General features: G+C 42.6%; 1 protein-coding gene across 7 annotated transcripts in view; it reads right to left on the bottom strand.

The window, feature by feature from the left end:
- Window positions 1-27,309, bottom strand: part of NHSL1 (NHS like 1) — a 174,389-nt gene that overhangs the window by 77,836 nt on the left and 69,244 nt on the right. Inside the window, exon 1 of one of the 7 annotated variants that reach the window (XM_063151451.1) lies at window positions 21,621-22,420. The exons of 5 other annotated variants lie outside the window; for them this stretch is intronic. In XM_063151451.1, the coding sequence (XP_063007521.1) occupies window positions 21,621-21,825 (205 nt within the window). In that variant the 5' untranslated portion in view covers window positions 21,826-22,420. Of the gene's footprint in view, window positions 1-21,620; window positions 22,421-27,309 lie in introns of those variants that run through there. One more of the 7 variants, XM_063151452.1, reaches the window with a different exon arrangement.

Genomic DNA, 27,309 nt, shown 5'->3' with positions numbered 1-27,309 from the left:
TCTGATAATCTTCCCTATATGCCAAACTTCTGTTAGAGAAGGATCTTCTCTGCAACGACTCACTGAGCAATGCAATATGCCTTGGTTATGACAAGGCTCATATCAAATCCACAAACTAAGACATGAAAAATTTACATAATTCTTCAAGCCTATGCTTCAAGTAATTTCAGAATTATGTATTCCTAAAATTCCATATTTTGACAGACTATAGCCCACTGAATCAAGGTTAATCTGAAGCTGAACAGATTATAAACCTTTTTGTTCTTAAAAAGAGCCACTCAGCCTTTATATTATGCATTAGACTTAAAAAAAAAATGAGAGTAAAGCCACACAACTTAGCATGACAATTCAAGAACGGGTTTAAAAATTTTAGCAGGCAAGTAAAATTATTTTTAACTGACTAGAAAACAATCCTTTAAGATGAGAAGCAATAAGATGAGAGAGAGTAACCTCTGCATGGGAGAACAGCATGAGAAACCCTTCAAGATCTTCAGAGTGGAGCTACAAGCTGTGTGACCTGACAGAGTGGTATGTCTCTCACCACAGCAATCTCCTGGACCACTGTCCTAACCAGCAATACTGCTCCAGAGCGTGAACTGACTCATGACAATACACATTGGTGTACCAAAGATTGAGCAAAAAATGGTTTTGAAAAGAATCAAAAACTGTCTTCCAAATATCCATTCGGCAGGAAACACAGCTTTGCATTTTCTTCTGTTCTCCTAATTTGTCTGCCACGTTTACGTCAGCACTCTACCTGTAAGCGGAGAAGTTAACACTGACCCTTGTCCCCACCTTCAGTTTTCCAGCATAGTTTGCATGAGGAAGGGCACCTCTCCAGAAGGTGCTGCACAAACGATGGCTCCTGGTTGCTCCCAACTACAAAAATCTCCTTGTGATCTCAGATTCATCTGAGGTATGAAACTAGGACAGCAAAACCTGAATGAAGAGCATCCACCTGTGCATTCACACGGTGGAAAGATTTTCTCCTGTTTTAACACAAGCTACCCTGAAAACTGAGCCTTCAGGCAAGAGTTGGCAAACTTGTTGGCCTTAATAATGAATGGAGGAAAAAGCTGGGTTTTCCTCATTACTTAAGCATCATGCCTCTTTATCCCACATAAACATGTTAAAGATGCAGCAATTCTCTTAAGGCTGAAAGTCACACAAAATAATCCAAGACTTCACGACTGAGATGCAGAGATGTAGACAGAAAGCACATTACTCTCCTGAAAAGCATGCTGGAGATGCCTCTGCTTGAGCACCACAGGTATTAGTCCTTAACTATGGGATGTGCCTAAAATTCCTGGCTTGTATTTCTGTTTCAGCACTACTGATGGGTTTCAACTCAAGTGGAGATGGATTAAAAGTCAGAAAGAGAAAGGGGCCAGGATGCCAGGATGCTATGCAGCAAAGAGCAGGTTTTCAACATGTCTCTGGATTTAAAGGTTTCACAGGCCAAGAAGACCTTACCAACAAGCAGCCTGAAGTGAGACACAGCAGTATCTCACTATGTACGTAAAAACTGTGTGTCACAGGAAAAGAGCAAGAGAAAACTGAAAGGTGTCAGCAAGGTCTGGAGACTTTGAAAGTAGGAGATCTGTAAGATAAAACTTGTAAGGAGAGTGCAGCACAGGTGGCAGTAGAAAAGAACAGGAAAAGTCCAGCAATCCTGACCAGGCTGAGCTTTTGGGGAAATTTTCACCTCAGCAGCACCTGTTGCTGAGTCTAAAGCAAAGAATGGAGTCAGCAGGCACATCTGTGAGACGGTTTGATGCCATGAGAACCTGCAGCACACCCTGCTCCTCATCCAGCCTTTTCCTGTGGCCAGCCTCCACTGAAGCAGAACAAAGAGAAATTTCAGAAGATGCAATTACATATTTAAAGGGATAATTCTTCCTGGTCTCCACAGGAGGACCAACAGAAGCATTTAAACACGGGACAACTACAATGTATGCAAAGTGCAAATGCAATGCTGTCCCCAAGTTTCCATGTAGCTCTCTGTCACAGACTTCCCTTACCAGCTCCAGAGACTCTGACTTAAAACTCGCCACAACATTATCAAGAACCATCTTAAAAACATTCTTTGTCCACATTATCCTGTTTGGATGTCTGTTTCACAACTTCCCTCCTCAGATGGTTTGGAACCTTTTAATGCCTGACTTCAATTAATTCAGAACACAGTCATAACCATTTATCTTGTGCCAATACTCTCCTTGGACTTCAACAGGTTTCCTCCCTCCTTGAGGTATTTACCTCCCAAGCTACCAGCTAGACTAAATAAGCTGTGCTTTTATAATCTGCATGTGGCCAGCAATAAAGTTTAAAATATTTTAAAGTCCAGATAACTTATACAAGAACTTCAAATGCCAAAAACATTTTCTGAATTTTTTTTAAATATAGCAAGAAAAAAGTGGGATGCTCTGGATGACTAGGCTAGTATTAGAAAGAGATGCCTGAGGTAATTATAGACTGTCTTGCCAGCCATTAACCACAGGCAAGATCACAGCTGTGACAGGACTCCAAATAAAAGAATTAACAAAATTTCCATTTCTTAATACCAGGCAAAGTGCTTTCACAGGGAACAGGTCTCCCAGTTGACAAAGGTTTATGGCATTTCCCTGGAAGTAACAGCAGCCTTCTGCAAAAATGCTGTTGGGGGGGGATGGGGCTAGGGGAGAAAGCCAATGTAGAAGAATGAAAAGCATAGAGAATACAAATCTGGTAACACAATACTTACACAACCTGCAATCATTACTATGCTTAAAGCACTGAAAAATTCATGAAGATATTAATAGATTTCGAGTATGTGTGTGCTGTCTCAAAGACCACTTCAACATGGAATTGTTTCAGTGCTTTTGAATCCAATAAGCTGTGTATGCTACTTCTACATCTAGTACAATGTTCTCTAGCCTGCATGCATTTTACTGCTTAATTTTAAGTGCTGGCTTCTTGCTGCAATTGGACAGAAATTCACTGCCCTCTATTATTGCTTTGCACAGTGATGGCCAAATTCATTGTACTGCAGCCCTCCAGACAATGGAGGGGCTTGACAGATATTGCTTAAAAGCAAACATGAGTAGGTCAAGGAAAACAGCAGATGATCCTTCTGCCTATGATTCATTTACCAACAGGCCCTCCTCAGGACTGCAGCTCTGTGTGAATTGTGCAAATGGCTCCTGTTGCAACCTGCAATAAAGACCCAGATGAAGAGCAGAAATGTGCATTAAATGCATATGTGAAGGAAAAGCTGTGTCTTAATTATACAGTTGTGACAGTAGAGGAGTCAATTTCCATAGTCTTAAGAATAATACCACCTGAGTCAACAAATGGACTACAAACATCAAGTACTTTTTCTGTGTGTGTTTATACTGTGCAGTGTTTGAAAAGCACAAGCTGAGTTCAAGTACTGAGGGCCAGGCACATACAGCAGTGTGCCCTGACTCCACATTTCCAATCATCACCTCAAGATTTACTGATGGAGAGCTTCAATACTAACTGATTTCACAGCTCAATCTGTCTGGCTTGTGTTGTCACCATAGCATGGTGAAAGCCCATGTGCCCTGGGAAAGGCTGCTGTACCTGCTGGAAGAGATTTTTATTCAATGCCTGAACACGTTCACCCTGCTTCACCCACTGACCTTCTTAAAAATTTAACGGAAAAAATAGGCACCCACACCCTGTTCTATGAGCAAAAAAAGCACAGCAAAACAATAGGCATTCATTCTGCAGGTTCTGTACCCGTGCCATTTGGTGGGCTCCTCAGAGGCAGTCAAATGAAACAGCTCCAAGGAGTGGACAACATGCCTCCACAATGAGGTGATTAAATGTATTTATTTACAGGCAACCTCTGAATTGCAGAAGCAAGAACTGGGGCGCTCCATTCTCCCCCAGTGGGTCAGCATGGCACAAATACTCCCTGGGGTTCGCATCTCTGCTACAAACAGAGCCAAGAAAGAAGCAAGGTAGGCACTGCAGGCATGGCTGCAGCTCTGCCACCCAAGCATTCCACTACCTTTGGAAATTCACTTTGGTTTTATATACACTGCTCCTCCCAATGCATTGAAATTGTAAACAAATCCAGGCAGAAACAGTGTTTTGTGGGTGTTCAAGTACATTCGACAACAGGACTGCAGCCACAGGTGAAGGACACGAATGATACTTAAAAGCAGAGGAGTATATTCAGTATTTCTGAGCATGGACTGACTTCAGCAAGAACATTATTATCCAGACCTGTATTCTTCCTTTTGTTATGTTCAATTTCATTCCATACTTTCAGGCACAGTTAGAAGTAGCATCTGGGGTAGTGCTACTTAAGTAGAAACTGATCCCCCGCCCATCATGAGAACACAACAGGTCTGACAGAGCTCTTGTTGGTGCAGCTGGCAGAGCCAACCTGGCATGCCCAAGGTTCACACAGGTGTAACCTGAGAGAATTGAGAGGCAGGGGTTTTTCAATCTTCTAGTCATATGCTTAATTGCCAATCTGTACTTATTCTGTGTTTGTTCAAACTGCTTTTATCCATCAAAGAACTGCAGATAGGAAGTGTCCTCAAAGTTACTCACCCTTACAAAATAATGCATATGATATAAAAAACAGCTACAAAAATAATGGATCCCGTTGTGATTATGCGTAACCAAAACAGAAATTAAAAAAATGAAACAAATACAGGGGAAGATATATCACAAGATCAATCCAGGCTTAAACTGGACTCATGTAATTCTGCCAAGAATCTTTACTTTGATAGATTCCTTCATTTAGATTATTTTAAGTCCCCTTCCTCATTTTGGCCTGGTGTTATACACACAAAAAAAGTAAAGCTTTAAATAAAAAAACCCAACTAGTACAAATTTTTTCTTGTCTAGTTCATCTTGGAAAACACATTTACTTAAAGACAGAGAAAATGTGTTTCTGATTTCAAACATTGGATATTTCACAAGAAAATTGCCAAGAAAGGAATTCAAGGAATGTCCTTACATACACACAACATGAGACAACTGGTGAGCAGCCCTGTGATCTTTAAAAAAAAAAATTAAAAAAAAAATCTGCATTTCTATTATGGAACTCTTCTCAGAGAGCAAGCAGCACATGCCTGGGATTTTTCATGGATAGCTTCTATCATAACTTCTTGCTATTATTAGTATAAAAGACTTCCCTCCCAAATGCACAGCTGTAAGAAAAGCAAGGATGGAAAATACTGCCCAAGTGCAGGCAGCGAGCACACGTGCCTACTTTACAGCATTTCTTGGCACTTTCTTTCTGCCTTTACAAGAGCCACGAAGGAAAGAGAAACTCCAGGCTGTTATCACAGAAATGTGAGCTCCATTTTCACCACATGCCAATGAACAGTTCATGATGCTCCTAGGAATTAATTCTTTACCAGGGAAATGTATTTAAATATTCCATTTGTACTCCTTCAGTCCCAAAGATCAATAACTAGCACTTAGATTGCCTCTGCTGCAGGTGCTCAGCTTAGCTCAAACTCCAATACATGTTTCAGGAGATGGGAGCACCTGAAAGCTGTGAAAACAAGCCCTTAGATGGGCTTTTGTCTTTTGTCTTGGAACTAGCAACTTATTCACAAATAAAACCTGAAAATCTTGAAAAGTATTTTCCTATGCATTCAAGTTAGGATTTAAAAGAAAAAAGTTAGAGCAACTCAATTTAATTACGTAAGGCAAAAATATTTTGCTTCTGTACAAGCTCATTTGCTGCACATAGGACAGTCTCTGAAAACATCATTCCTTGGTCCATTTCCAGCCAGGTGATATAGATTACAGAAGTCTCAGTGTTTTCAGCTGCTTCAACAGGCTTGAAAACCTTTTACCTATTACACTTTTCATTTAAACACTTTCTGTCCTGTAACATTAATGCTACAGCGAAAGTTTCATCTTTCATTGCTTTGTAATTCCAGCGATCTGCTGAATTGTTGTGCATTGAAAATCTCTTGTTGGGGAGTTTCAAATTTTAAACCGTGCAGGTTTTTTGTACAATTTCATTTAAGATAAACCACTGCATAATTGTGTTGGGCAATTCACTAAGGTTTTCCCTAGGAACACTGGATCGCTACTCTGAAATTTGCAGGAAAGGAACTATTGTTCTTGGTTGTACCGAGATCGTTTAGTGGGAACTTGGCATTAATAGAAGATTAGCAGAATAAAAGTAGTCAATGGTTTATAGAATCATAGAACCATTTACTTTGGAAAAGACCTCTCAGATCATGGAATCCAACTAGTAACTCAGCACTGCCAAGTCCACCACTAAACCATGTCCCTAACTAGCTTAGAAAAACACTCTGAGCAAGCACTGATAAGCACTTAAGTAATTACAGTACTTGTTATTCTTTCCCAGGGAAATTGGGTTTTTTTTTATAAAAACTCCTAAACCCTTCCTTACAACGGTTATCCGGTGTCAGCTTTCACCTTACTTCAGTATGAAAAGTAGCAGTAATATCAATTTTTAAAAACCCAAATAAAATAGAAATACAGGTGCGAAACAAAACGAGTAAGCTTTCCCTAGTCTTTTAGTTTCGGAACCACGTGCTTAAGAAGTTCAATTAAAAGGATGAAATATGACTATCTCACTGGACGTAAAAACTCTTGTTGTTCCGACGGTGGGCACCATCTCTGAATGAGAGGAAGCATCACCCAGCAGAGCAGCAGAGCTTCTATCAAGCACCTGCAGTAACTCAGCACGACCCACCACCTCTCTGCTCTTCTCCGGGTGCTCCACGGCATCCCACCCGCGCGGGGGAAAACCCAAATGAAGGCAAATCCGCCCCTGCTGCTGTGTCACCGGGAGCGACGCTCCCCACACGGAGCCTTGCGGCGGCTCCCGCGCTCCTGCCCTCGCACCGCGCCAGCCTTTGTCTGCCGGGCTGCCCGGCACCTTCCCTCACGACCGGGACAACAAAAGGAGCCACAAAGCCACACGATGTCCCCCAGCCGAGCGGCCCCGCTGGGCACGCCGGCAGCAGCTCCCACTCCGCACGGCAGCCTCACCTTTCAGGCAGAACATCCTGCGGCCCGGCGGGCAGCGGCGAGGCGGGGCCCGGCCTCCCTCCCTCCCTCTCTCGGCCCGCGGGGAAGCGCGGCCGGAGGAGCGCGGCCACTGCCGGGACGGGCCGCAGCTCCTGGGGAGGGACAGTCCGGATCATCTGTCAGCCTTTGTCACTGCCCTCCTGCTGCTCGTGGGCATCCAGGGGTCAGCGCCAGAGAAGGAAGTCACTGTAATCCAGCGCGCCTGTTCCTCACAAATTACTGACTCGGCTCCTGGGGATCCTCCCCCCGCGTCTGCTCTCCAGAAAGTGCTTTGAGCAGTTTTCTACTTCTTCTATAAATAAAGAGTTTATTCATAAGCGAAAATCTTCTACGTGTATCTGAACAGTCAAGCTAGAGAAAATGTTTATTTTTGCAATGCTGCATGTGCCTGTGTGCTTTAAGGCTGCAGGTGGATGGATGCCCCATCTCTGGGAGTGTTCAAAGGCAAGGCTGGATGGGGCTTTGAGCAATCTGGTTTGCAAGGAGATATTCCTGGCCAGAGCAGGGGAGCTGGAACTACAAGGTCTTTAAGGTCCCTTCCAGCCCAAGCCATTCTATGATTCCTCTGCTCAGTACCAGATATGTTGTGGCTAAAAAGATTTATTACATTATTCCCTGTTTCTGCAGAGGACACCTTCCATAATAGAAGGGCACAACCTTATAAGCATTTTATTTTATAATGGTAACAAAGAGCTGCGACCAGGACTGTGCTTATCCATGGTATTTGGGTCTAAATTAAGTTGTGTTGTGTTGACTAACCTGGCTTGGCCTTGTACAGCAAAGAAACACAAGAACCACGGAACAAGGTAAGGGTCAGAATAGCCTATCTTGCTGAACAAACAAGAATTGCAACTGTCTCCAAAAGCACAAATCCTAAAATCCTCCATGAAAAGCCAAATGAAAAAAAAGAACACATGCAAACACATGTTATCTTTAGGTGGAGCTCCAAAAAAAGCCCAGGCCCAGACACCTTGAAAATAGCAATTCAGACCCCAGATGAAGCAGTGTTGATGAGATGCTGAGTACCATTAGTTGGGCTAGAATATAAAAAAATAACATTTCAAATATCTGTCCTCATGTAAGAAAAGTTACTTCACTTTAGAGTGGACTATGAGCAGGCTGTGGTGGCAGTAACATTGAGACATTACATGGGAATAATTTGAAATAAAAAAAAGAACATTTATATAGCTTAGCCTGCCCTTTCTCTTTCAAATCCTACTAATGTCAAGATTTCCTTATGCTCTGAGAAGCAAGGGGGCCTTTTACCCCTTAATTCCATTTGCCGGTGCTCCAGGCGTGCGTGTGCTCTGTCCTACCCTAACTTTTCAGAGGGCTCTGGGAGTAAACAGTTTATGGAGGCAAAATAAACAAAAACATATTGTAGCTGGAGGAAGGTTACTTGGATACCAGAGGGATTTTAAGGTCCAGTCTTGTTAAATCTACTCATTAATTACCTGCAAGGGGAAGTAAGAAGCGCATCAGTGATAATCACCAGGGACTGAGAGCAGCTGCCAGCAATCAATCGACTGGGAACTAAGAAAGGACACAGCAGATTCTAGGGGAATCACAAACACGAGTAGAAAAAAAAAATTATAAATAAACCACCAAAACAACCACCAAAAAAGCCCCCAAACCAGCAGTCTGTTCTGTACATGGGCAGTGGGGAAGACTGTGTCAATAAAACAAGGAAGAGGAAGCCAACTGTGGAATAATAATAGTGTCTAAGAAATTAGACACAGCTTAGAGACAATTGCTGAAAAGTCTGATTTACTCTGGGCCATAATACCAGTGGCACATTCTCCTCTGGCAAGGCTTGGGCCCTTGGGGAAGTGTATCTTCCTTTGAGGACATACTCTGTCCTGTTCACCAGCTTCCCCTCCCACCCTCACCAGGAGTAGAGCAAAGAAGCGTGAGAGGGATCCTCCTTTAACAGTGATGTCACTTTCCAGATATCCATTGGGAAAAACAATTTTTTGTTTGCTTAAAATAAAAAATAAGTGAAATAAAAATTCACATATTTTGGAAGAGGGCAGAATTATCAACCCCCAAACAGGCCTAAAGCAGTTTAGCATCTATTTTAATTTTTTTTAGTGTGTCACAACTCTATGAGGGATCCAAGGACACATGCAGCTTTCCAGCAGCAAAACCAAGGAGGCCTGATATCCCCTTGACTGCCTCAAAGGTAGTGGACCTTGCCCTATAGGAAGGTGGCAGCTCCTTGCTCCAGGTCTTCCCTTGCCTGGCCATTTGCAGTATGAAATCAAATTTTCATCAGGGAACCAGTTCTCCTACACCCTACATCTCATTTTGCAGTCTGTGACTCTAGGCAACCAAATTTCCCCATCATACCTGAGTGAACTCTATGGAAATAACATGGAAATACCTTCCAACAGCCATATTACAAAATATGCTGACTCTGCAAAGCATTACTTGTTGTGCTGGATACCAAGAGACAGCTACAAATGTGAAAGAACATATCTCACCACATCCATCCTGGGACAGGAGAAGGGCCTCCCCCAGGTGCCATAATGCCATCTGCCACTGCCACCCCTCAGGGGGGCACTGCTCCCCCAAATGGATGCTAAATAGACTGGCTCCATAGAGGAGACCACAACTGACATGGAGAACTGTGCCTATATATCCATGTTTAATAGGGAATGGTCATGATTTTTAAAATAGAAATGTTTTAACCACATGAAACACCAAACCACATCTTTCATCCTCTCCCTTACCCTCAACTCTCTGAAACATCTATCAGCCCTCTGAGCACAACTAGAAGAAAAGCTGCAATGTCATTTTTCCTTTGTTGAAACATAACATTGTTAGTGCCATTTCTCTTAGCTGCCCTAATCTGAAAATGCAACAGGATGGGAGGGAAATCAAGAAAAATACGTACATACTTTCACCACTTTTTGGATACTTAAGATTGTACCATTAAAATGAGCAGAAAGAAAATCCAGCTCAGATCTGCCCCACTCACTGAAAAAATTGATGCGGGTTTAGGCTCTTTCTGTCCTGCTTCACGTGTTGCTGCACATCAAGGTGCATCCCAGTTTGACTGCCAGCTGACTAGCAGGGCTGTTGGGACATCTAAATAAGGCTGTTCCCTTTTAGAACCAAAGCAATCCTTGGGAGACGCAATTTCTGATACCCTGGATGGGTGCCAGCTATCATTTTTCTAAAGCCTGAATTCTTCTTACACGTTTGCCTTTCAATCTGCACATAACAAAACCAAAAGCAACAGAACAAAACAAAAAAACCGCAAAAAACAACAACAACAAGCCAAACAAAAAAAAAAAAAAAAAAAAAACACTCTGAAAAGCTATCCAAAGAAAACAGCTGGAGTAAAAACAAAATTTTCAATTTGAGGGTTGACACAAGCCACGCTATCTAGTGTGCAGGCAGCTCAAGCACTAAGGAAAGCCAGACCCAGAACCCACCAGGCCCTGTGCTCCCACTGGTGATAAGAGACGGGAGATAAAGAGAGGTTAGGTCAGCCCCAGCATATCTTTAAAAAGTCAGCACTAACTCGGAAGCCAAGCACTGGAAAAAAAGATACTAAACATTATTTTGATAAGTAAAACCATATATTCTTACAACTCTGAAGCAAGAGAAAAATATTTTGCTATAATTGCTATTATCTCTTGCAGTTGATAGCACATATTATATATTATATTACCTATTCTACTTGAGGACTAAGGGTGGAGTTTCCTCATACAGTGAGGAAGGAAAGAAATATTTCAAAAATTATTTAAGATTAAGAAAATCGTTTGGGGAAAGTCACAGCAAACATAATGAAACAATTGGGTATTACTGAAATGATCAGGCAGAAAGTATTTCCTTTAAAGCAGTAACTCAAAGTAACTCAAATTGCTAAATATTCACCATAGCAGGAGCTAAAAAGACGTATCCCATCCTGGAAAAAGTCAGGCAGGCAGGTGACTTGTGATGAATGGATCTTTCTAAAATTATCAACAGTGAAACAACTACTATAGAGCTACTCTCTTGCACTCCAGATCTGCAGCTGCAGGGTCTTGTCCCACCCTTCAAGACTGGCATGAGTAACAGAATTTTCCAGACTGTCAAACGTAGAAGAAGAAATTGAGTTTTTCAGACCTTTAAAGAGCAGGAATCAGCAGAACAAATATAAACATTTGGGGAAAAAAATGTATGCCCTTAATTACAACAACTTTGTTCCAATAAAACCTCTGACAAAATTGTTTTCCTAGGGAATTAAATCTAAAGCAGTGACCTTCTACTTGAAGGAGGGACGCAGTTCCCCGTTAATCCTGTGTGAACTCAAGAGCCAAAGTAAAATCCTTTATCTATGTGGGTTTTTTTCATCAAAATACGATTTTCAATGAAAAACCTTTATTTTTATTTCTACCCTAGCTACAGATGTACTGGTGGAGTTTTCCATCAGACACTGCAGACAGCATTTGTTAAATCCTGTTGTGGTTTTGGATGATTGCAAACAAAAAGTTTTTCTGTAATAAACCCAGCAGTGCTTGCAGGTGCAGACACTAAGTGCATGGCCTTAAAATTAATAAAATAAATGGTTTTAGGAATGGGCTGGCTTCTGCCTTAAGTGAGGAAGAAAACAAACACACAATGAAGTCATGAATTAGTTCGCCTTATCTTTTGTTTGCTTTACTCTTCAGACAAAGGGCACAGAAAGGGCAAAATCTTTTAAAGAGCTGCTGTAGGTCAAGAAAGGAATCTGTAACCAACTTCTCCAAATTCATTCAGGAATTTCTTTGCCACAGAATTTGAACAATGAGGGCATTCCTGGTTTTGCGGGTAGGACCAGAGCATACAGAGCCTTAACACATGACCAGAAGAACACACTAATTATATGGAAACAGTGGCTGACGGTCCTAAATTTAAAGAGAGGCTAGAGCAGAAATTCTGAAGGAAAAGCCTGGGAAAACAACAGGCAATCCAGCAATTTCAATCTGCTGCTAAAAGACTTGCTTCTCAATAAAAAAAAGATTCATTGTTTTGCAGGGGTTGTGTGCCAAATTAGCTTTGATTAATGGATGCAACAGGGCTTTATTGATAATGTTTACTATTAAAACAAAACAAAAATGTGCCTCGCGGGCGCTTTGATTTACCCAGTCATCTGTGCATGGCTCCAGAAAATTGCCACAGGTTGGCAAGGGCTTGTTCCCTCGGATTGATGTCGTCAGTGTTTCGCTAACCCTGGTAACAACAAGGCACTGGGGGAATGCTCTGAGGCCGCCTTTGGGTAATCAGGAATACCAAAAGCACAGGCAGCATGAGGAACACGTGAATTCCCCCGCTATCACCCTGGCACATAAAGACAGCGGCAACCATCCTGCAAGGATGAGGTAAAAAGAACAGGTTGTTTCCTGAAATGCGCACAATTGCTGCATGTTGTAACCAAACAGAGCAATGTTTTTAAAAACAAAAACAACCAAACTCTTCAAGGCTGAAACAAATGCCAGACCAACACAAAGCAGCAAAGAGAAAAATCAGTTTCTCTTCTGCCCTAATGTGTACGAGTGTGCAGGCACACCATCCATACTGCCTGAGGAGCTGTCTTCATTCACATCACCACAATGCCTACCTACCAAAAAATAGTTCTCTGAAAAATTGAGGTAAAACCAGCAGCACTTTATACAGTTCTCTTCTGATTTAAAGCTATGGGCCAAAATACACTGAAGTCCTTGACAAAAATTACAAAAATTGGCACTTCAGCATGAGCTGTCCTTGGGCAGCAAACTGGGCCAGTATTGTTATCAGTAACCGTGCTAGGGCAGGGTGACAGAGCCATTTGTAAGTTGTTACAGCCTCACTTGAGTAGTGCAATGGGAACTATTTCTACACTCCCACCTGTTCTGGTTCATTCCTAGCTTCAAAGCTGAGACAGCCCCAAGGTGTTTTCTGCCATTGTCCCCGGGGCAGAAACACAACTGCTTCTTCACTGAGGGATGTCAGCACAGAGCAGTCAGAACAAAATGTTTTATTCCTTCTTTGACCTGATTAATTTAATACATTTGCTGCCTTCCTCACAGTCCCAGCTGAATCACAATCTGACAGAGACCATGGAAGAGCTGCAGTCCCCTTGCTATTGACAGCTCCACTATCGGAGCCAGCTGGCATCCCAGTGGGAAAGCAGTTGTGGTGCCGAGGCATCTTCTCCCTTTGCAAAACCAGGTTAAGCTAGCTACAAGTCAAACACAGAATTTAATACCTGATTATGGCACTGCATGTCACAATAGCTCATTTCATTCTGAAATGAAAATTCCGTATTTACCATATATGGCATTACGTGCATGATTCAAGGTTAATAAAACTGAGTTAGTAACTCCTGGATGAGACTTTCCATGTAAGTGCACAGTGGGCTGTAATCAGTCACCCTTACTCACCACCTCTTTGGCAGCCTGGATTACAAAGGAGAAAAAGATACAAAAGACTCGATGGAAATTACAAGTACAAACATATTTCAGTTTCTAAAAGGCAACAGCCTCCACTATTCATTAGTTTCTGTCCCTACTTCAGACATTAAAATTAGACATGAACAACAGAATCAAAATTAAGAGCCTGTTTCTTCCAAAGGTCCCTCTTTAATTAATGTAGTCATTAGCAAGGTGCCTGCCAAGAGTGTGATTCAGAGTATTAAGCCTAATACATAAACTGTGAGCACCCTCACTGCATTAGGGAGAAAGCACCTGCATATGCAAAACAAAGCTACGGGGAAGAAAAAAACCCAAATTCAGACATGCAAACAAGCAGAAGGAAAGAGAGGCAGCAGGTACAGGAGCAGGTCTGATGGGCCGTGACTGATGGGGACGTGCTGCACGAACCGAGGCACAGAGTGTGCCTGTGGAGAGAGGGCAGGTGTCCCTCCCAAGCAGTCAGGAGGCGAAGCTGTCCCTCGCTCCAAGAACTGCTGCTATCAAATCTGACCTGCTAACTGGCAAGCACAGCTTCTTGTGTTGTGATTCGTGGACATGGCCCACAGTTCAAGCAAGAAATGAGAAGAGGTGTGGGCAGAAACCTCCCCCATCCCCTCCAATATCCACAATATACACTGGTGCACTATGGTTACTATGGACCTGTGTTACCCTGGAGAAAGTGTGACCAGGAATAACTTCTATTTGACATCCCCACGTGCTACTCTCAAGCAAAATGCAGCCCCGTCACTCCCCCTGCTTAGGTGTTTGATCTGACAACTTCTGAGCAGCTTTATTTGAAAACTTTCTAGGGCGCCTCTCAGATCTCCTATTTCGGAGTGAACGGGTAAGTAAGTGATGCACCAGTTGCAAAGCACCTAATTCACAGCCCATAATTGCCTTCCAAACACTACTAGTACTCAATGTCCAGGGAACCCATCTGCTTCAGGGAGATAAAGTACCAGGCAGGAGCTGCCATGCCATATGTAAGGGAAGCTCTAGAAGGAGCAGAGGGTGTACATATTAATTACCTTTCCCTGGGATGGAAAATGGGCCATTCTCTTAAGTGTCCAACAAACACGCTCACATGCTGAAAGTATACCTTGCTTAGGTATCAAAAACACCTTAGCCTTACATTTTACCCACTTCAGCTCAGGCTATGGAACAATAAGCCACAGATTCAAATTGTCACAGCACTTACACTTCAATTCTCCAGGAAAAAAAAACAAATAACAACACAGAAGTTTCCACTTACAAATGGGAGAGGCTGGTAGATAACTTATATTAATGCACAAATATAAGCAAAAACAAACAAACACCCAAACCAACCCCCAAAAAATAAGGTCTAGAGTTTCTTTGTTTTAATTGAAGTTCTGCAGCTAAAATACAAGAAGAAAATGTATTTCACAGTTTAAATCACAAACTGTCAAATCCACCCTATTTAATTGTTCCAAATGTTATACTAGAAGCTAAATATGCTCTTTCAGAATTCATAAACTTTCACATTCTTAACCTTCACCTTCACTTTCTTTTCATTTGTAACAGATTGGAGGGAAAACAAGAAGTTGTTACATTTGCAATGTTCTGCCAAAATGGTGAGCTATGACCATGCTGGAGACAAAGGTCCCCTCAGTTTTAGAGGACAATTCCTGAAACAGTTGGCTAACAACTGCATAAAAACAGACTATTTCATGTACTCTGTTACTCGATGAGCAGTGCATGGGAAAGCACATACAGCACATTGTTTCAGCTCAAAGAGTGCATCCAATCACTAGAAAGCATCCAGTCTGCTTTATAAAATATAGCTACTTAAGAGTAAAATATGAAAGTCAGCAGGAATCAGTTTTGACCCCTAGTGAGGAGGAAACATTTGCCCCAAGTTTTCAGCCTAAGGATAAGCTGGACATTAGAGGGTACCCTGGGAACAAGAAAAAGCATATAAAGCGTATAAAAGCATAGAGAAGTTTATATATCATGAAATAAAACTGGAAACCTTTCAAAGCAATACATTCTCAGAAGGAAAACCACAGCACTTCATGTGTTTCATCATGGCCACAAAGAAGCAAGCCAAGGAGGGCTGCACCAGTGAGCCTGCTAATCCAAACAGCACAGAAACTGCAGGACAAATTGGGATGCAGTGCCCCTGTAACTTTGGAAACACGGGGTTAAGCCAGGTGCTGCTCCATTTGTTTGTGCTTCCCACCACTGTGGTCTTCTACAGTGCAACCAGCCAAGAGAACTCTGGCTGGAGCTACAGCTGAAATTCAAGGTGTCCAAGTGAAGGCAAGCACAGGCAGGGTCTCACCTGACAGCAGCACAGAGCTGCCCAGAGGAACTGGGATCTGCCCCTGGAGCGCTCAAATCAAACACCAGGGGTTAACTTCCCCTCTGCCTCAGAAAAGCACACTTCTGGCACAGCAGCTCTAACACACGGATTCAGCAACACCACACAAGCCTGTTCTTCCCTTCAGCCCCTCCATCCTAACAAAAAACATTCCACAATCCCCTGAGAGATTAAAACTCTTCAACACAGTTAGCTCACATTAGTTATGGCTCTTGGAGTAGGCAGTGAAACCAGCCACAACTCTTCATAAAAAAAATCTACTGGGAAACGTCCTTTAGCACAGACTGCTGTTCTCCTGTCACTGCTTCCTGGAGAGGCACAGACGTCCTGGGATACCAGCCGGGAAAAAAGGAAGGACTGCAGCAAGTTTTGTACAATTATAGATTTTTTTTTTCATTTCTATTTTCACTTAGAACACTTTTGATCAAATAAAAAAAATCTATTGTTTTTAAAATAAAAGAATAGCAAAAGAATATTTGCACTTTCATAATAGCAAAAAAATTGGAATTCGGCAAGGATTTTATAGAATAAATAACCATGTCTGGATCCATAGTCTTTTTGATAAAGCAGAAGTAGAGACTTGGGTTTAAACAAATGTTCTGTGATATCAATGCAGATATTCTGTGATACCAGCATTTCTTATTTAAACTTGTTTCTGTAGGTTACAATTTTTTGCTTAGCAAACCCATTTTCAGATTCCCATCTGTGGCAATATTTGTCAGAAGACATAGGAACTCACAAAGTTTTGACTAAATTTGTCTCTATGTACAAGCACACAGAAGTTGGTACTTCAAGTTATAGTTAAATACAGGACTTGTGACTGTCCTCAGCATGAAAACTTTTGTTTGCCACTATATATCATGAAAGTTTTACAGAACCCTCTGCTGTGCCACGATAAAATATGCTAAGACAAACAGTACATACATCAGTAATTGAAGTAGTACCTCTGTTCCCAGCTGTGCTTCCATAAAAGCACATCCAACAGTTCAACCACAAAAATTTGATATAAACTTGACCAATTGTTACAAATGCATAAACTACATGCAATTTTATCTTTGCACACCAACCCTACAACATGTAAAAGGTAGTAGAAGACAGAAAATGGGCTTTTTTATCAAATCTCTCATTATTTTTTCCTTTCAAACATTCATATTTGCATATGTATCCTTATACTTACTAAATAAACATTAATTTATTTAAAAAAAAAACCAAAAATATCCCTCCCCAAAAACATACAAAACAAAAACAGACAAAACCCACAACCCAAACCAAAAAATAAGTCTTTCACAAGAAGGTATATAAAGCATATAATATTTGTTTTGGACTTACTCCAGGCTCTTACACAAATGCTTTTTGAGGTTTCCGTAAATGATTATTTATGGACTTGCCCAAAGCTTCAAGAATCCTTTTCACAGACACACATGTCCCAACACTACAATCCATCACATGTTATGGATTCTACAAATGCTAACAGCTCCCTTTGGGTTTATGGGCCTTTATCTATGTAGTAACTGGCATGACTTTTTCCTAGTTTGAACACAAGATCTTGTGCAATAACATACAGGAAAAAAGCCAATAAAATGATTTTACATTGGAATAGCAACAAGAAGTTTGGATTTGGTAATCTTGCTTATAGAAACTTAATAGTTATTGGTACTCTTGCATCTCATTACTAAAAAAATGTGATTACCTGTCTGTTCTTGAAACCCCCTTGTAAACGATATTCATGACTTAGAAACCTAGAATTTAAAAATTATTTGGACTGAAGACTAGGGTGATACTCTGGCACTGCAGATAGGCAAGTATGACCTCGCCTGTCTCTCTCCTGAGTTTCTACAGGAGACACTGAAAATACAAGCTCCAAAAACCAAAAAGGTCTCGAGTCTCAAGTCTGCCTCTGGAACACGAGGAAAAACTCATCTGATAGTATTAAACTTACATGATGCAAATTTAACCAACCACAGGTATACAGGCATAACTAAAGGGCATCATTTTTACTGACATAATGAGGCAGCATTATGCTACAAACTCCTACTGTGACAATTCTGTAATTGTTCAGTTTATGGAAATCTGACCCCTTGGTAAGTGTGATGTTCTCAGACCATGATAAGTCATTAGGAACTTAACTGACAGCTTTGGCCAGAGCTGTCATCAGGGTGTTAGGATTGCTTCCATCAGACTGCAAGGACACAAAAGGCTCAGCCCACAAAGATTCGTGAATTTAAACTTCTTTTGCTATTAAAACAAATTCTCATTTAGACTGGTTCTGCAAGGAAAAAATGGGCATTTCACACGTTTTGTATTAAAGACTGAGAGTTGGCCAGCAAACAGCAGAAAACCAGGGGCTGCCACCTTCTGAACTGAGTTTAATTAGTCATTAAAATACAGCAGTTACCTGAGAAACAAGGTTTCTCTAATGACTTTAAATAAGTTTTCCAGGTAATATAACCTGCAGTAAAAAGCAGGCAAGACTTTCAACTTTTGCGATGCAGAATGATTGGAAAGCAACCAAGTGAAATGGAGGGAGTGGGTAAAACATCAGAGCAATAAACAGGGACAGGAGTTGGGGAGAGATTTGAAAACCTCTTTGTTTAAGAGCTTCTTCTGATGCATTGTCACCTGTGGCCAGACCGGATTGTTAGTTGTGCTTCTCCAGCACCTGACCAGAAAAGCTTAGTTAAGTTGTTTTGATGCTGCCATGTGACTCATTTCCTTTCCAAAAAAGTTAAAGTAAATATGGTGAGGCCTGTGCCATGAACTAACTCATGTGTTATCTCTATTCAGAGTTACTTGCTATATCATACTTGTGATAAACAACAAAGGCACACATGAACCACGGTCTCATTCTTTCACCCATCAGAAATCCTTTGCAACACACCCAAGCACTTTCATTTCAAAGAATACTCCTCTCAGCCTTTTCCCAATAAATCGTTTTTTAAAGGAAAAAAATGCTCTGAGCTTCACTCTGAAAATACACGCTCCCCCAGAAAGTAAAACCGTGAACTAAAAACTCTGATTAAAGAAGAAACGTGGGAGTTACAGTGTGCCCTCATTTCAAAGGGCTTCCAGCTGACTGAGGAGGAAGAGGGCTGAGCAAGAAATGCTTCAAAAACCAAACCTTTATTTTACTGTCAACTTTTTCCATCTCTTCTACTAAGAGCTTTATCAAATGCGAAGTCTGATTGGTGCTGCCAGCTCCAAAACACTCTTCACTGCTGTGCACGTTTTAAAAAGAAGAGAGAAGCAGCAGCCCCTGAGTTCCAGGTGCGCAGGGATCGGCCCCGCAGGACACCGGGAGCGCTCCGGGTTCGCAGCTCCCGTTTACTTTTGTTCTTGGTGCTCATTTCAAACCGAGGAATCCAAGCCAATCTCTGCGCTCGCTACTGTGTGCGAGCTCCGGTTTGCAGCCAAGGCAGATTAGCCACTTTGCTGGTGAAATACCACGCAACACATGCTGCCTTGTGCCTGTCACCCAGCAGCCTCGTGGGAATGCAACCCGAGCCTGGAGGAGCAATGGAGCGGCAAAAGAAGAGGTTTAAAAGGACAGGAAGAGAAGCAGCTCAGAAAGAACAACGATTCTTCATTTCCAGATTCTGTTATTAACACTCCTGTCTTTACACGTACAGTTAGGAGATGGAGAGGCTGTGATCTGTCAGACTTACTTTTTTTACCAGTTTACCTGAGCAAGAACTGGAGGGAAAACTATTCTGATAGCTGAAAAACTATTAAAATTTCATCTAGCTTAAAATAGTCTGGTTTTCTATATAACACTTGCTATGTCTGTGCCTCTCCTTTCTTTCTAGTTTGTGTTAATATAGTGATGTAGTTAATTTGAGCACCAAAGACAATATGGTTTTGAGCCCTCAGTTTTACAAAGGCTGGCAAGCAGTAATGCAACACAGCAGTGGAACAAATTAATTCAAGAACACAAGTGGCCATTTATCACACACGGTTTTGCCTTTGAACACAAACCTAAGACGAGCACTCTGCCAGGTATGGATTCTCAAACTCTTCCAACACCGTGCAAGCCTGACTCACAGCCCAGGGTAAAAGACTTGCAGCTGTGACAAGTTTCTCCTGCCCAAATACATAACCCCACACTCCCTTCAGCCCTGGCAATCCCTGTCAGTCTGGCAGAGGATCCTGGTCAGACAGAAATGCACAGTTAGATTTATGATCCAGGCAGATTTCACAAGTTGGGTCAAACTGTTCCCTGCAAAGAGGAAATAAACCCTGCATAATCTACACCTCCCCACACCTTCCCTTCCAAAGTGACATATTGTCATCTCCTCTATAGGCAGGCAGGGAGGCTTTCATAGCTTGCTGCCCAATTACAGGAGGAATTCTCCCTCCCCCTCCAGCTGGTACAATGGGTTCTTTATGTAAATCACTCAGAAAAATTAATACACCATTAATCCATCAGTAAAGCTTCCTTTCCCATCTCTGCCCTGCAGCGTGAGCACAGGCTAAGGAAGGCAGCACAAGAAACTTCATGGAAGTTGCATGGAAGCCAGCAGCAGGGCTCAATGGTTCTTCTGATCCGTGCAAGATCCCATCCCACAGGCGTTAGAAGCTAATCTGGCACCACTGGACAATATCAATATACCAATAGTCAAAAGTAAAAACTACTGGTTGCAAACGCAAACTCCCTTTTTAGAAGTTTTTCAGTAGTGAAGCAGGTTAAAAAACAATCTTCAAAGCACAGATTGAAGTTGTGTCCTAGCATGCAGGGAGCAAAGCACAAGCAATACATCCTGTGTTAGTGTTTCTGCATACAAACCATTTACTAAAGCCACAATCCGTTCTGACACGGAAGTGAAATTCTGGTCAAACAGCTATTAACTGCTCCGAGAAATGAAAAGAAATAAAAGGCCCTTTGAAGATCAAATGCCCTTCGAGAGCCTGCTTGCTTTTACAAAAGTGACCTTACAGCACAACAGAGTCAACCTTACACTTTCTGTTAACTACTGCTCTGGCAGCACTAGAGAAATTACAACCAAATCCCTCACTTTACTGAGTATTTTCAACCTTGAGTGCACACACGCTCCACTGCCTGCCAGCCAAATACGGGTCCTGCTCACCAACTCACGTGAACAAACTTCTGAAATTTCTTTTGATTTATGGCAAATATGAGGTAATTGTTTACTTAGTGACCTGACAAACTTCATTCAAAAACAAGCACAAAAAAAATAAAAGTACTTTTTAGAAGTCTCATATAAAATATACGCCAGGTCTGAACACTCCATGGGTTCAGTCAGAGCTGCTTATCTCGTATTCTAGATGCCCCCTTCTCTCAGTGGAGCAATTGCCATCACTTTCTCATCATCTCTTTTATTTTGCATCTGGGACCTCTTCTCAGTCTGCCCTCATAAAACAAAATACACTCAAAATTTTTCCCAGCAGGACCATGAGGCAATCATCCAAGAAAAGCCACCCAGTCGTTTAGAAGTGGAGTCTTAAATAGCTTTCGGTTCCACATTTTGAAGAGAGATTCTAGCTGCACCTGCCCAAAGACTCTGGCACCAATGACTACAGGCTACAAGAAGCATAAACAAAACTTACCTATATCCCACACAATCAGTACCCAGATGGGAAATTAAAGCCTTTTCCTGTTAATTACTATAAGCTCTCACAGATTTAACCCCTCAATAAACTTGGCAAGGCAGTGCTGCACCTCAGCTTTTGTGCTGCCCTCCTCCTCCCCGTCCCCACCTGCGGCTCCTGGCCCCGGCGGGACGGGAGCAGCTGGACAGAGCCGCATGGAGCGGGGCTGGCACTTGGCAGCCACCGCAAGGGTTAAAGAGAAAGCGAGTCACCTTTCCTCGGCTGGCTCCGGTAGGTCCAGGTCTCGTCGTCCTCGTCTACCTGCTGCACGCACATGGAGGAGAGCTCCCCATCGCTGCGAAACAATCTCTTTGTCTGCCTTGACAAGGACGAGAAATTTATCCAGCTGACAGCACGCGAGAGGGAGCCTGGGTTTTGTTTGAGTTTGAAAGATCTCGAAACACACTCCTTTTTCATTTTCTTTCACGCCAGCCACTGGCGTCGGTTCCAAAGAGACCTCTCTGAAATTGTTCCCGTCCCCTTTTCTCAGGTTTTCGCGGGAGGCTGAACAAACTCACTCCGACTTCAGTCCAGGTTTCTCCTCGCTGCCTTTAGAGCAGCACCAGTATGGAGGTAGGTGGCTGTGCCAGCGCAGCTCCCCCGAAGCTGTTTTAATACAGCACTTAGGGAGCTGCCAAAGAAAACAAAGGGGAGAAAAGCAGCAGAAAGTGGCACCTTGCAGCAGCTCAGCCGAGCATGCAAGGGCTGAGCAGAGCGCAGCACCGAGGCAAGTGTTTTCCCCATTCTCCACTCAACAGCACAAACTGTAGCTCCACTCTTCTCCCTGGCATCGCTGCCCAGGAGCGTGCAGGCAATTCCGTGCCCTCTTCTGGCTCATCAGGAGCAGCCCAGGAGGAGGAAGAGCAGGCAGGGATCACGCCTTGGCACGGCTCTGCTCACGAGGGACAATAAAGCGGCCGCACTTCTGCCGCCTCATTCCGGCTGCCCGGCTCTCTCACAGAAAAGCCTGGTGCAGGAGCTCCAGGAAGGCTCTTCTAACAATAAAACCGACTGCGTGGCTATCGCTTAGGATTAGAGTGAAATATGATAGGCTCGCTCTCCTAAAAGCAAAACTCCTCCTTTCCTCAGCCAGCTCAGCGGCAGCACAAACTTCTGAACTCTGCGTTCAGAAATAGGAAAGCACTTGCGCACCTCTGTGGACTTGGGAAGGGGGGAAATACAATCCTGGAGCTTTTCCACACCAAAAGCATCCTGAACAGCGTGCTGAAAACATTAGTGCCCCCGTAATTGGTGGTACATTTGAAAAGAAACGAAATAAAAGTTCATAGATATAAACAAAATCTGAGCAGATATTTAGTGATCGGGCTCTCACTGGGGTCACTACAGCTCATAAAACAGGTTTTGCTCCCAGCTGTTACATTCTGCTGCCTTCTCTTTAAACTAGCAGCTAGGAAAAGCACTCCACAGTGTGAAAGTTTTAAAAAGTCAGGCACTACTGAAAGCTGCAGTGCTTGCCCTGCATGCCAATACCAATGCTGCTCCCAGAAGGGAATAAGCCTGCAAGATGGAGGGGCAAAGGGAGCATTTTAAAGCAGACAGGAGCTGGTTATACCAAGGCACCCCAATACCCAAGGGTTTTGCTGGAATTGGTCACCAAGATAAAAGTTGACAAAAAAAAAACCCCAAAACCCACAAGCTTCTATCTTGCAGCAAAAAAAAAATATATAGTTGGATGTGAGAAATAGCCACTAAGGTCAGCTCAGTGAATCCTCAAGGAGATGGTGGTAGAGAGGAGTCTGAGGGAGAAGGGGGCGCGAAGAGGAAAAAGAACACAAAACCAAAGCCTTTATCTGAAGAACAAACATTAATGCCTTAACGTCCTAACCGCTGCAGATGATGTTATCGAAAGGACAAGGACCGTAAGGGAAGAAGGGTGAAGTGTTCGGGCTCCCGGGCTGCCAGTCAGATTTACACTATTGCAGAACACGCCCCAACCCCTTGGCAGATGCTACCGCAGCCCTCTGGATTCTGCTGCACAGCCTCTTCAAAACCATTAAAAACAAAGGCTCTGGCTTTTTCTGAAACTTATGGCTCTGACTCATAATAAGAGGATAAGGTTTAACCCACTGACTGGGAGGCAAAAAGCTAAGTACTGTATCAGATTACCCTATGAATCAAGCAGGCACACCAAAGCGACCTTTGGCTCCCACTAACACAGCACAATGGGTCGGCCAACTGTCTTCTGTAAATAATTTAATAGGCTGCATTTAAACTGACCTCACTCCAACAAGGTAATGCATATGTACATACACAGGTCTCCCACCACTTCCCAAAGCCAGTGGTGCTGTAGCGGGGCTGTGGAGGGAGGGAGTGCAAGCTGAGTGTGTGCTAAGTGAGTGTGAGTGGGAGCTAACACACTGCCAACACTCGCTTTTCTCACTGTGTCATCAAGCGCTTCTATTTGGGGCTTTTTTGTCTTTGTTCACAGACACCACTCCCCATCCCTGATGAGACAAGAGACCTGCCTAGGGTTGGGAGCTTTCCTTTGTTTTTCTTCCTTTTGCTTACAAGAAGACTTGAGAATGTGGAGTGAGGTACCCCTAGAGACCCAAGCACTGAAATATCCCTTTTGGAGCAGTTCATGTACAAATAGGCAGGGTTTTATATAAAAATAAAAAACCGTGCTTAAAGTGAACTTAGTTCTTTTGACAGAAAACAAACATTTGGAATTGCCAGTACTGAAAAGTACAGAGAACTGTAACCTACCACAGCTATTACTGACTAAATTATACAGAGCCAGATGTATAAAAACCCTGGTAGGAACTGCAGAATCACAGTCATCTCCGTTCTCCTGTACTACTTAAAAACAGAAGATCAGAGGAACCAGCAAGAAGGAAACCCTTTCAGGTTAACCCAAAATGCCAGGGTAAATCCCAGAGGCCTGCCCAGAGTCTAGGCAGCAATTTAATTTCAGGAATTTTCCTGACCTGTCTGTACCTTTGCCTTTTTAACACGGCGCTGAGTCACAACTTGGTGATGCAAGAGCAAAAGCACCGTGACTGACCGTAACATTTCCATTGTTACTGTAAACAGAGTAGTGCAATGCTTTGCTCAGGGTTTGGTATCATTCGATTTCATTGCAGGAAAAGCTCCATTGCTATACACTTCAACACCGTCACTACCACAGAATGCTTCTTATTTCTAGGTGACAAGCTTAATATCAGCATACATCGTTATACATGTGGATCAAAAATACATTTCCCAAGATCAAGAGAAAACAGCAATTACCATTTGATAAACAATACATGTTGAGTAACTGTTGCAAGTTAAGCCATTCTTTAATCACTAGCCAAATACAAGGCCACGGAGTGGGAAATCCGTCCAGAGGAGGGCAGCAAGGCTGGTGAAGGGGCTTGGGACACAAGCCCTGTGAGGAACGACTGAGGGAGCTGGGGGTGTTTAGCCTGCAGAAAAGCAGATTCAGAGGTGACCTTATCACTCTCTATAACTCCCTGAAAGGCGGCTGTAGCCAGGTGGGGTTGGTCTCTTTCTCCAGGCAGCAGATGACAGAACCAGAGGACACAGTCTCAAGCTGCGCCAAGGGATATATAGGTTGGATATTAGGAAAAAGTTTTTCACAGAAAAAGTGATAAAATACTGGAATTATCTGCCCGGGGAGGTGGTGGAGTCATCATCCCTGGATGTGTTTGGAAACAAGACTGGGTGTGGCACTCAGGGCCAGTGTTTAGTTAAGCTGTTAGGGCATGGGTTGGGCTTGCTGATCTTTAAGGTCTCTTCCAACCCGGTGATTCTGTGACATTTTATCATGTGAAACACTGTAGAGGCTTAAATTTAATTATGTGAAACACTCTATAAAGCCATATGAAAGAGACAAGTACATTTCTAATAAGCTAAGCCAACTTTCCAATCTATTTTCTCCCTTATGAAGACATCATACAAGTATATAGGCTTCATATTTTCCAGGTTATGTATGTAAAGGTTAAGGCATTATTTTTTGGTACATTTTTAAAATACAAATCCATCTCAGTAAAAAACGTGAAGGAATCATAGAAGAAGAAACATAGGGCTTGAAGTAGAAAGCTAAACTGGTTCGTTCCCCTGCTCTTTTTTATTTATTTCTTTTTAGAGGTGAATGAGACCACAGTCTCACATACCATCAGGATTTTTACCATGCATCACAATCTGATGGTCTAAGAATTCTCTAGAAGTTGTTAAGCAAACACATGTACACGGTTCACAGCCACTGTGTTCTCCTAATGCCAGGAAAAACAGCCAAAAAAGTTTCACAGAAAAGGTTTCGGTTCAGTGTAAAAAATCAACAAAGCAGAAAGACAAAAACCCCAAAATGCCACAGACATGCTCCATTTTTGGCTTTTGGCATAATTCCTATGTTAATTAAATTCCTACATTTCCTAATCTATCATTTCTCATGACTCAAGAGACAGTAACATGGATGATTCACAATTACAGCTTGCTGGGATAGCTCATGCTCCAACAGCTGAGAGGACACCTCTCTCTCAGGCTTCTGGGTGTTTTCCTTCAGGTGATAACAACTCATCATCAGCCAGTCATAAAGCCATTTGGATTAAGCAGCGGCAAAAAGCCATTGAAAACACCTTCCCTGCAGTCTCATCCCATCCTTACAAAGATCTTGCTGCAGCCAGCCAAAGGAGAGGGGTCTTCCAGCAGCCTCCTGAAAATGCCTCCCCCCCAGAAACCACCCCAACACCAGATCAACTACATATGGTCACCTCCCCAGTGCCCTCATCATCTCCGGGCAGATGTGTGGGAATTTCAGTCAGTTTAGAAACCTTGTCAACCTGACTTCCATTGGAGGTCTTTATCTAAAATGTGCCTTTTCTTTTACAGGTACTCTGTGAAATGCTCACACAGCAAACCCACAAAGTAAGCCATATTCCTGCATGATTTTTTACAGCAAAGCAGCCACGGAGAGCATTCTGGTGTAAGAGGGCCTCAAACTTCCAGTTAAGGTTGTGTCCCTTTTTATGTGCAGGGCACATAAGTGAGAAACTTTTTCCCTCCCAGTGTGAAGGGACCTGCAAGGGGGAAAAATAGTAAAGAAATAAAGGAACAAAAATGAAGTTACTTGCCCAAGATCACAGAATGGATAAGCAGCAAAGCTAAGAAAAGAAAGTAGATCTCCTGGCTACCAGCCTTGCGACCTACTTAAGTAGGCCCTGTCTCACACAAAAGCAATGCCTATTAATTGTTTCTATCACAACCCTTACAGAACCTTTGAATGCCCTAATTATAAAGAAAAACTTCCTTTCTGTTTGTACCCTTTTGGATTTGTGAGTTGGTTTTGTTTTTTTTTTTTTTTTTTTCAATTTAAAAAGAAAGACACCATATCCAAACTAAAGGAGGAGGGAGTTTTATACTGTAGAACTGCTTTGAAGCAGTCCATCCGCATTTCCAACTTTATTAGATCCACAAGGAAAACAAAAGAAAAACAAATCAGACTGCAGACAACTGTTTTATCCTGCAGAGAATAAAACAGCTTTTGGACAGGTCAGTGAGATGTACCAGCAACCAGTGTCTCTTCCTCCTTTCAGCTTCTGTATTCCAGAAGGATTCACTGCATCAAGGCAGTGTTTTGTCTGATTCAACAGCTGCACTTGCTTTGATAGGGAAATTCTGTATAAACAAGGGTACAGTTTCTATAAAGTGCTAGGCTAACCTGGAGCTGGTTCTCCCTTCAACACCAGCTGTATGTAGGGATAATGATGGCTCTTACTGAGAGAGAGAGAGAGAGAAATCGAGCAAGGAACACGAACAGTACAAGCTGGTTGTTAACCAAAAAGATATCTGTAAGAGGGGTGGACCCAATGTCAGAATTGCCCAGAAAAAAAAATACCGTTCTTCTCTAAAATACTTTGATGCCAAAAGAGCAGGCAAGTT

Source organism: Melospiza melodia, chromosome 3 (assembly GCF_035770615.1).
Source record: "Melospiza melodia melodia isolate bMelMel2 chromosome 3, bMelMel2.pri, whole genome shotgun sequence".
Lineage (NCBI taxonomy): Eukaryota > Metazoa > Chordata > Aves > Passeriformes > Passerellidae > Melospiza > Melospiza melodia.
This window is presented reverse-complemented; position numbering and strand designations above follow the sequence as displayed.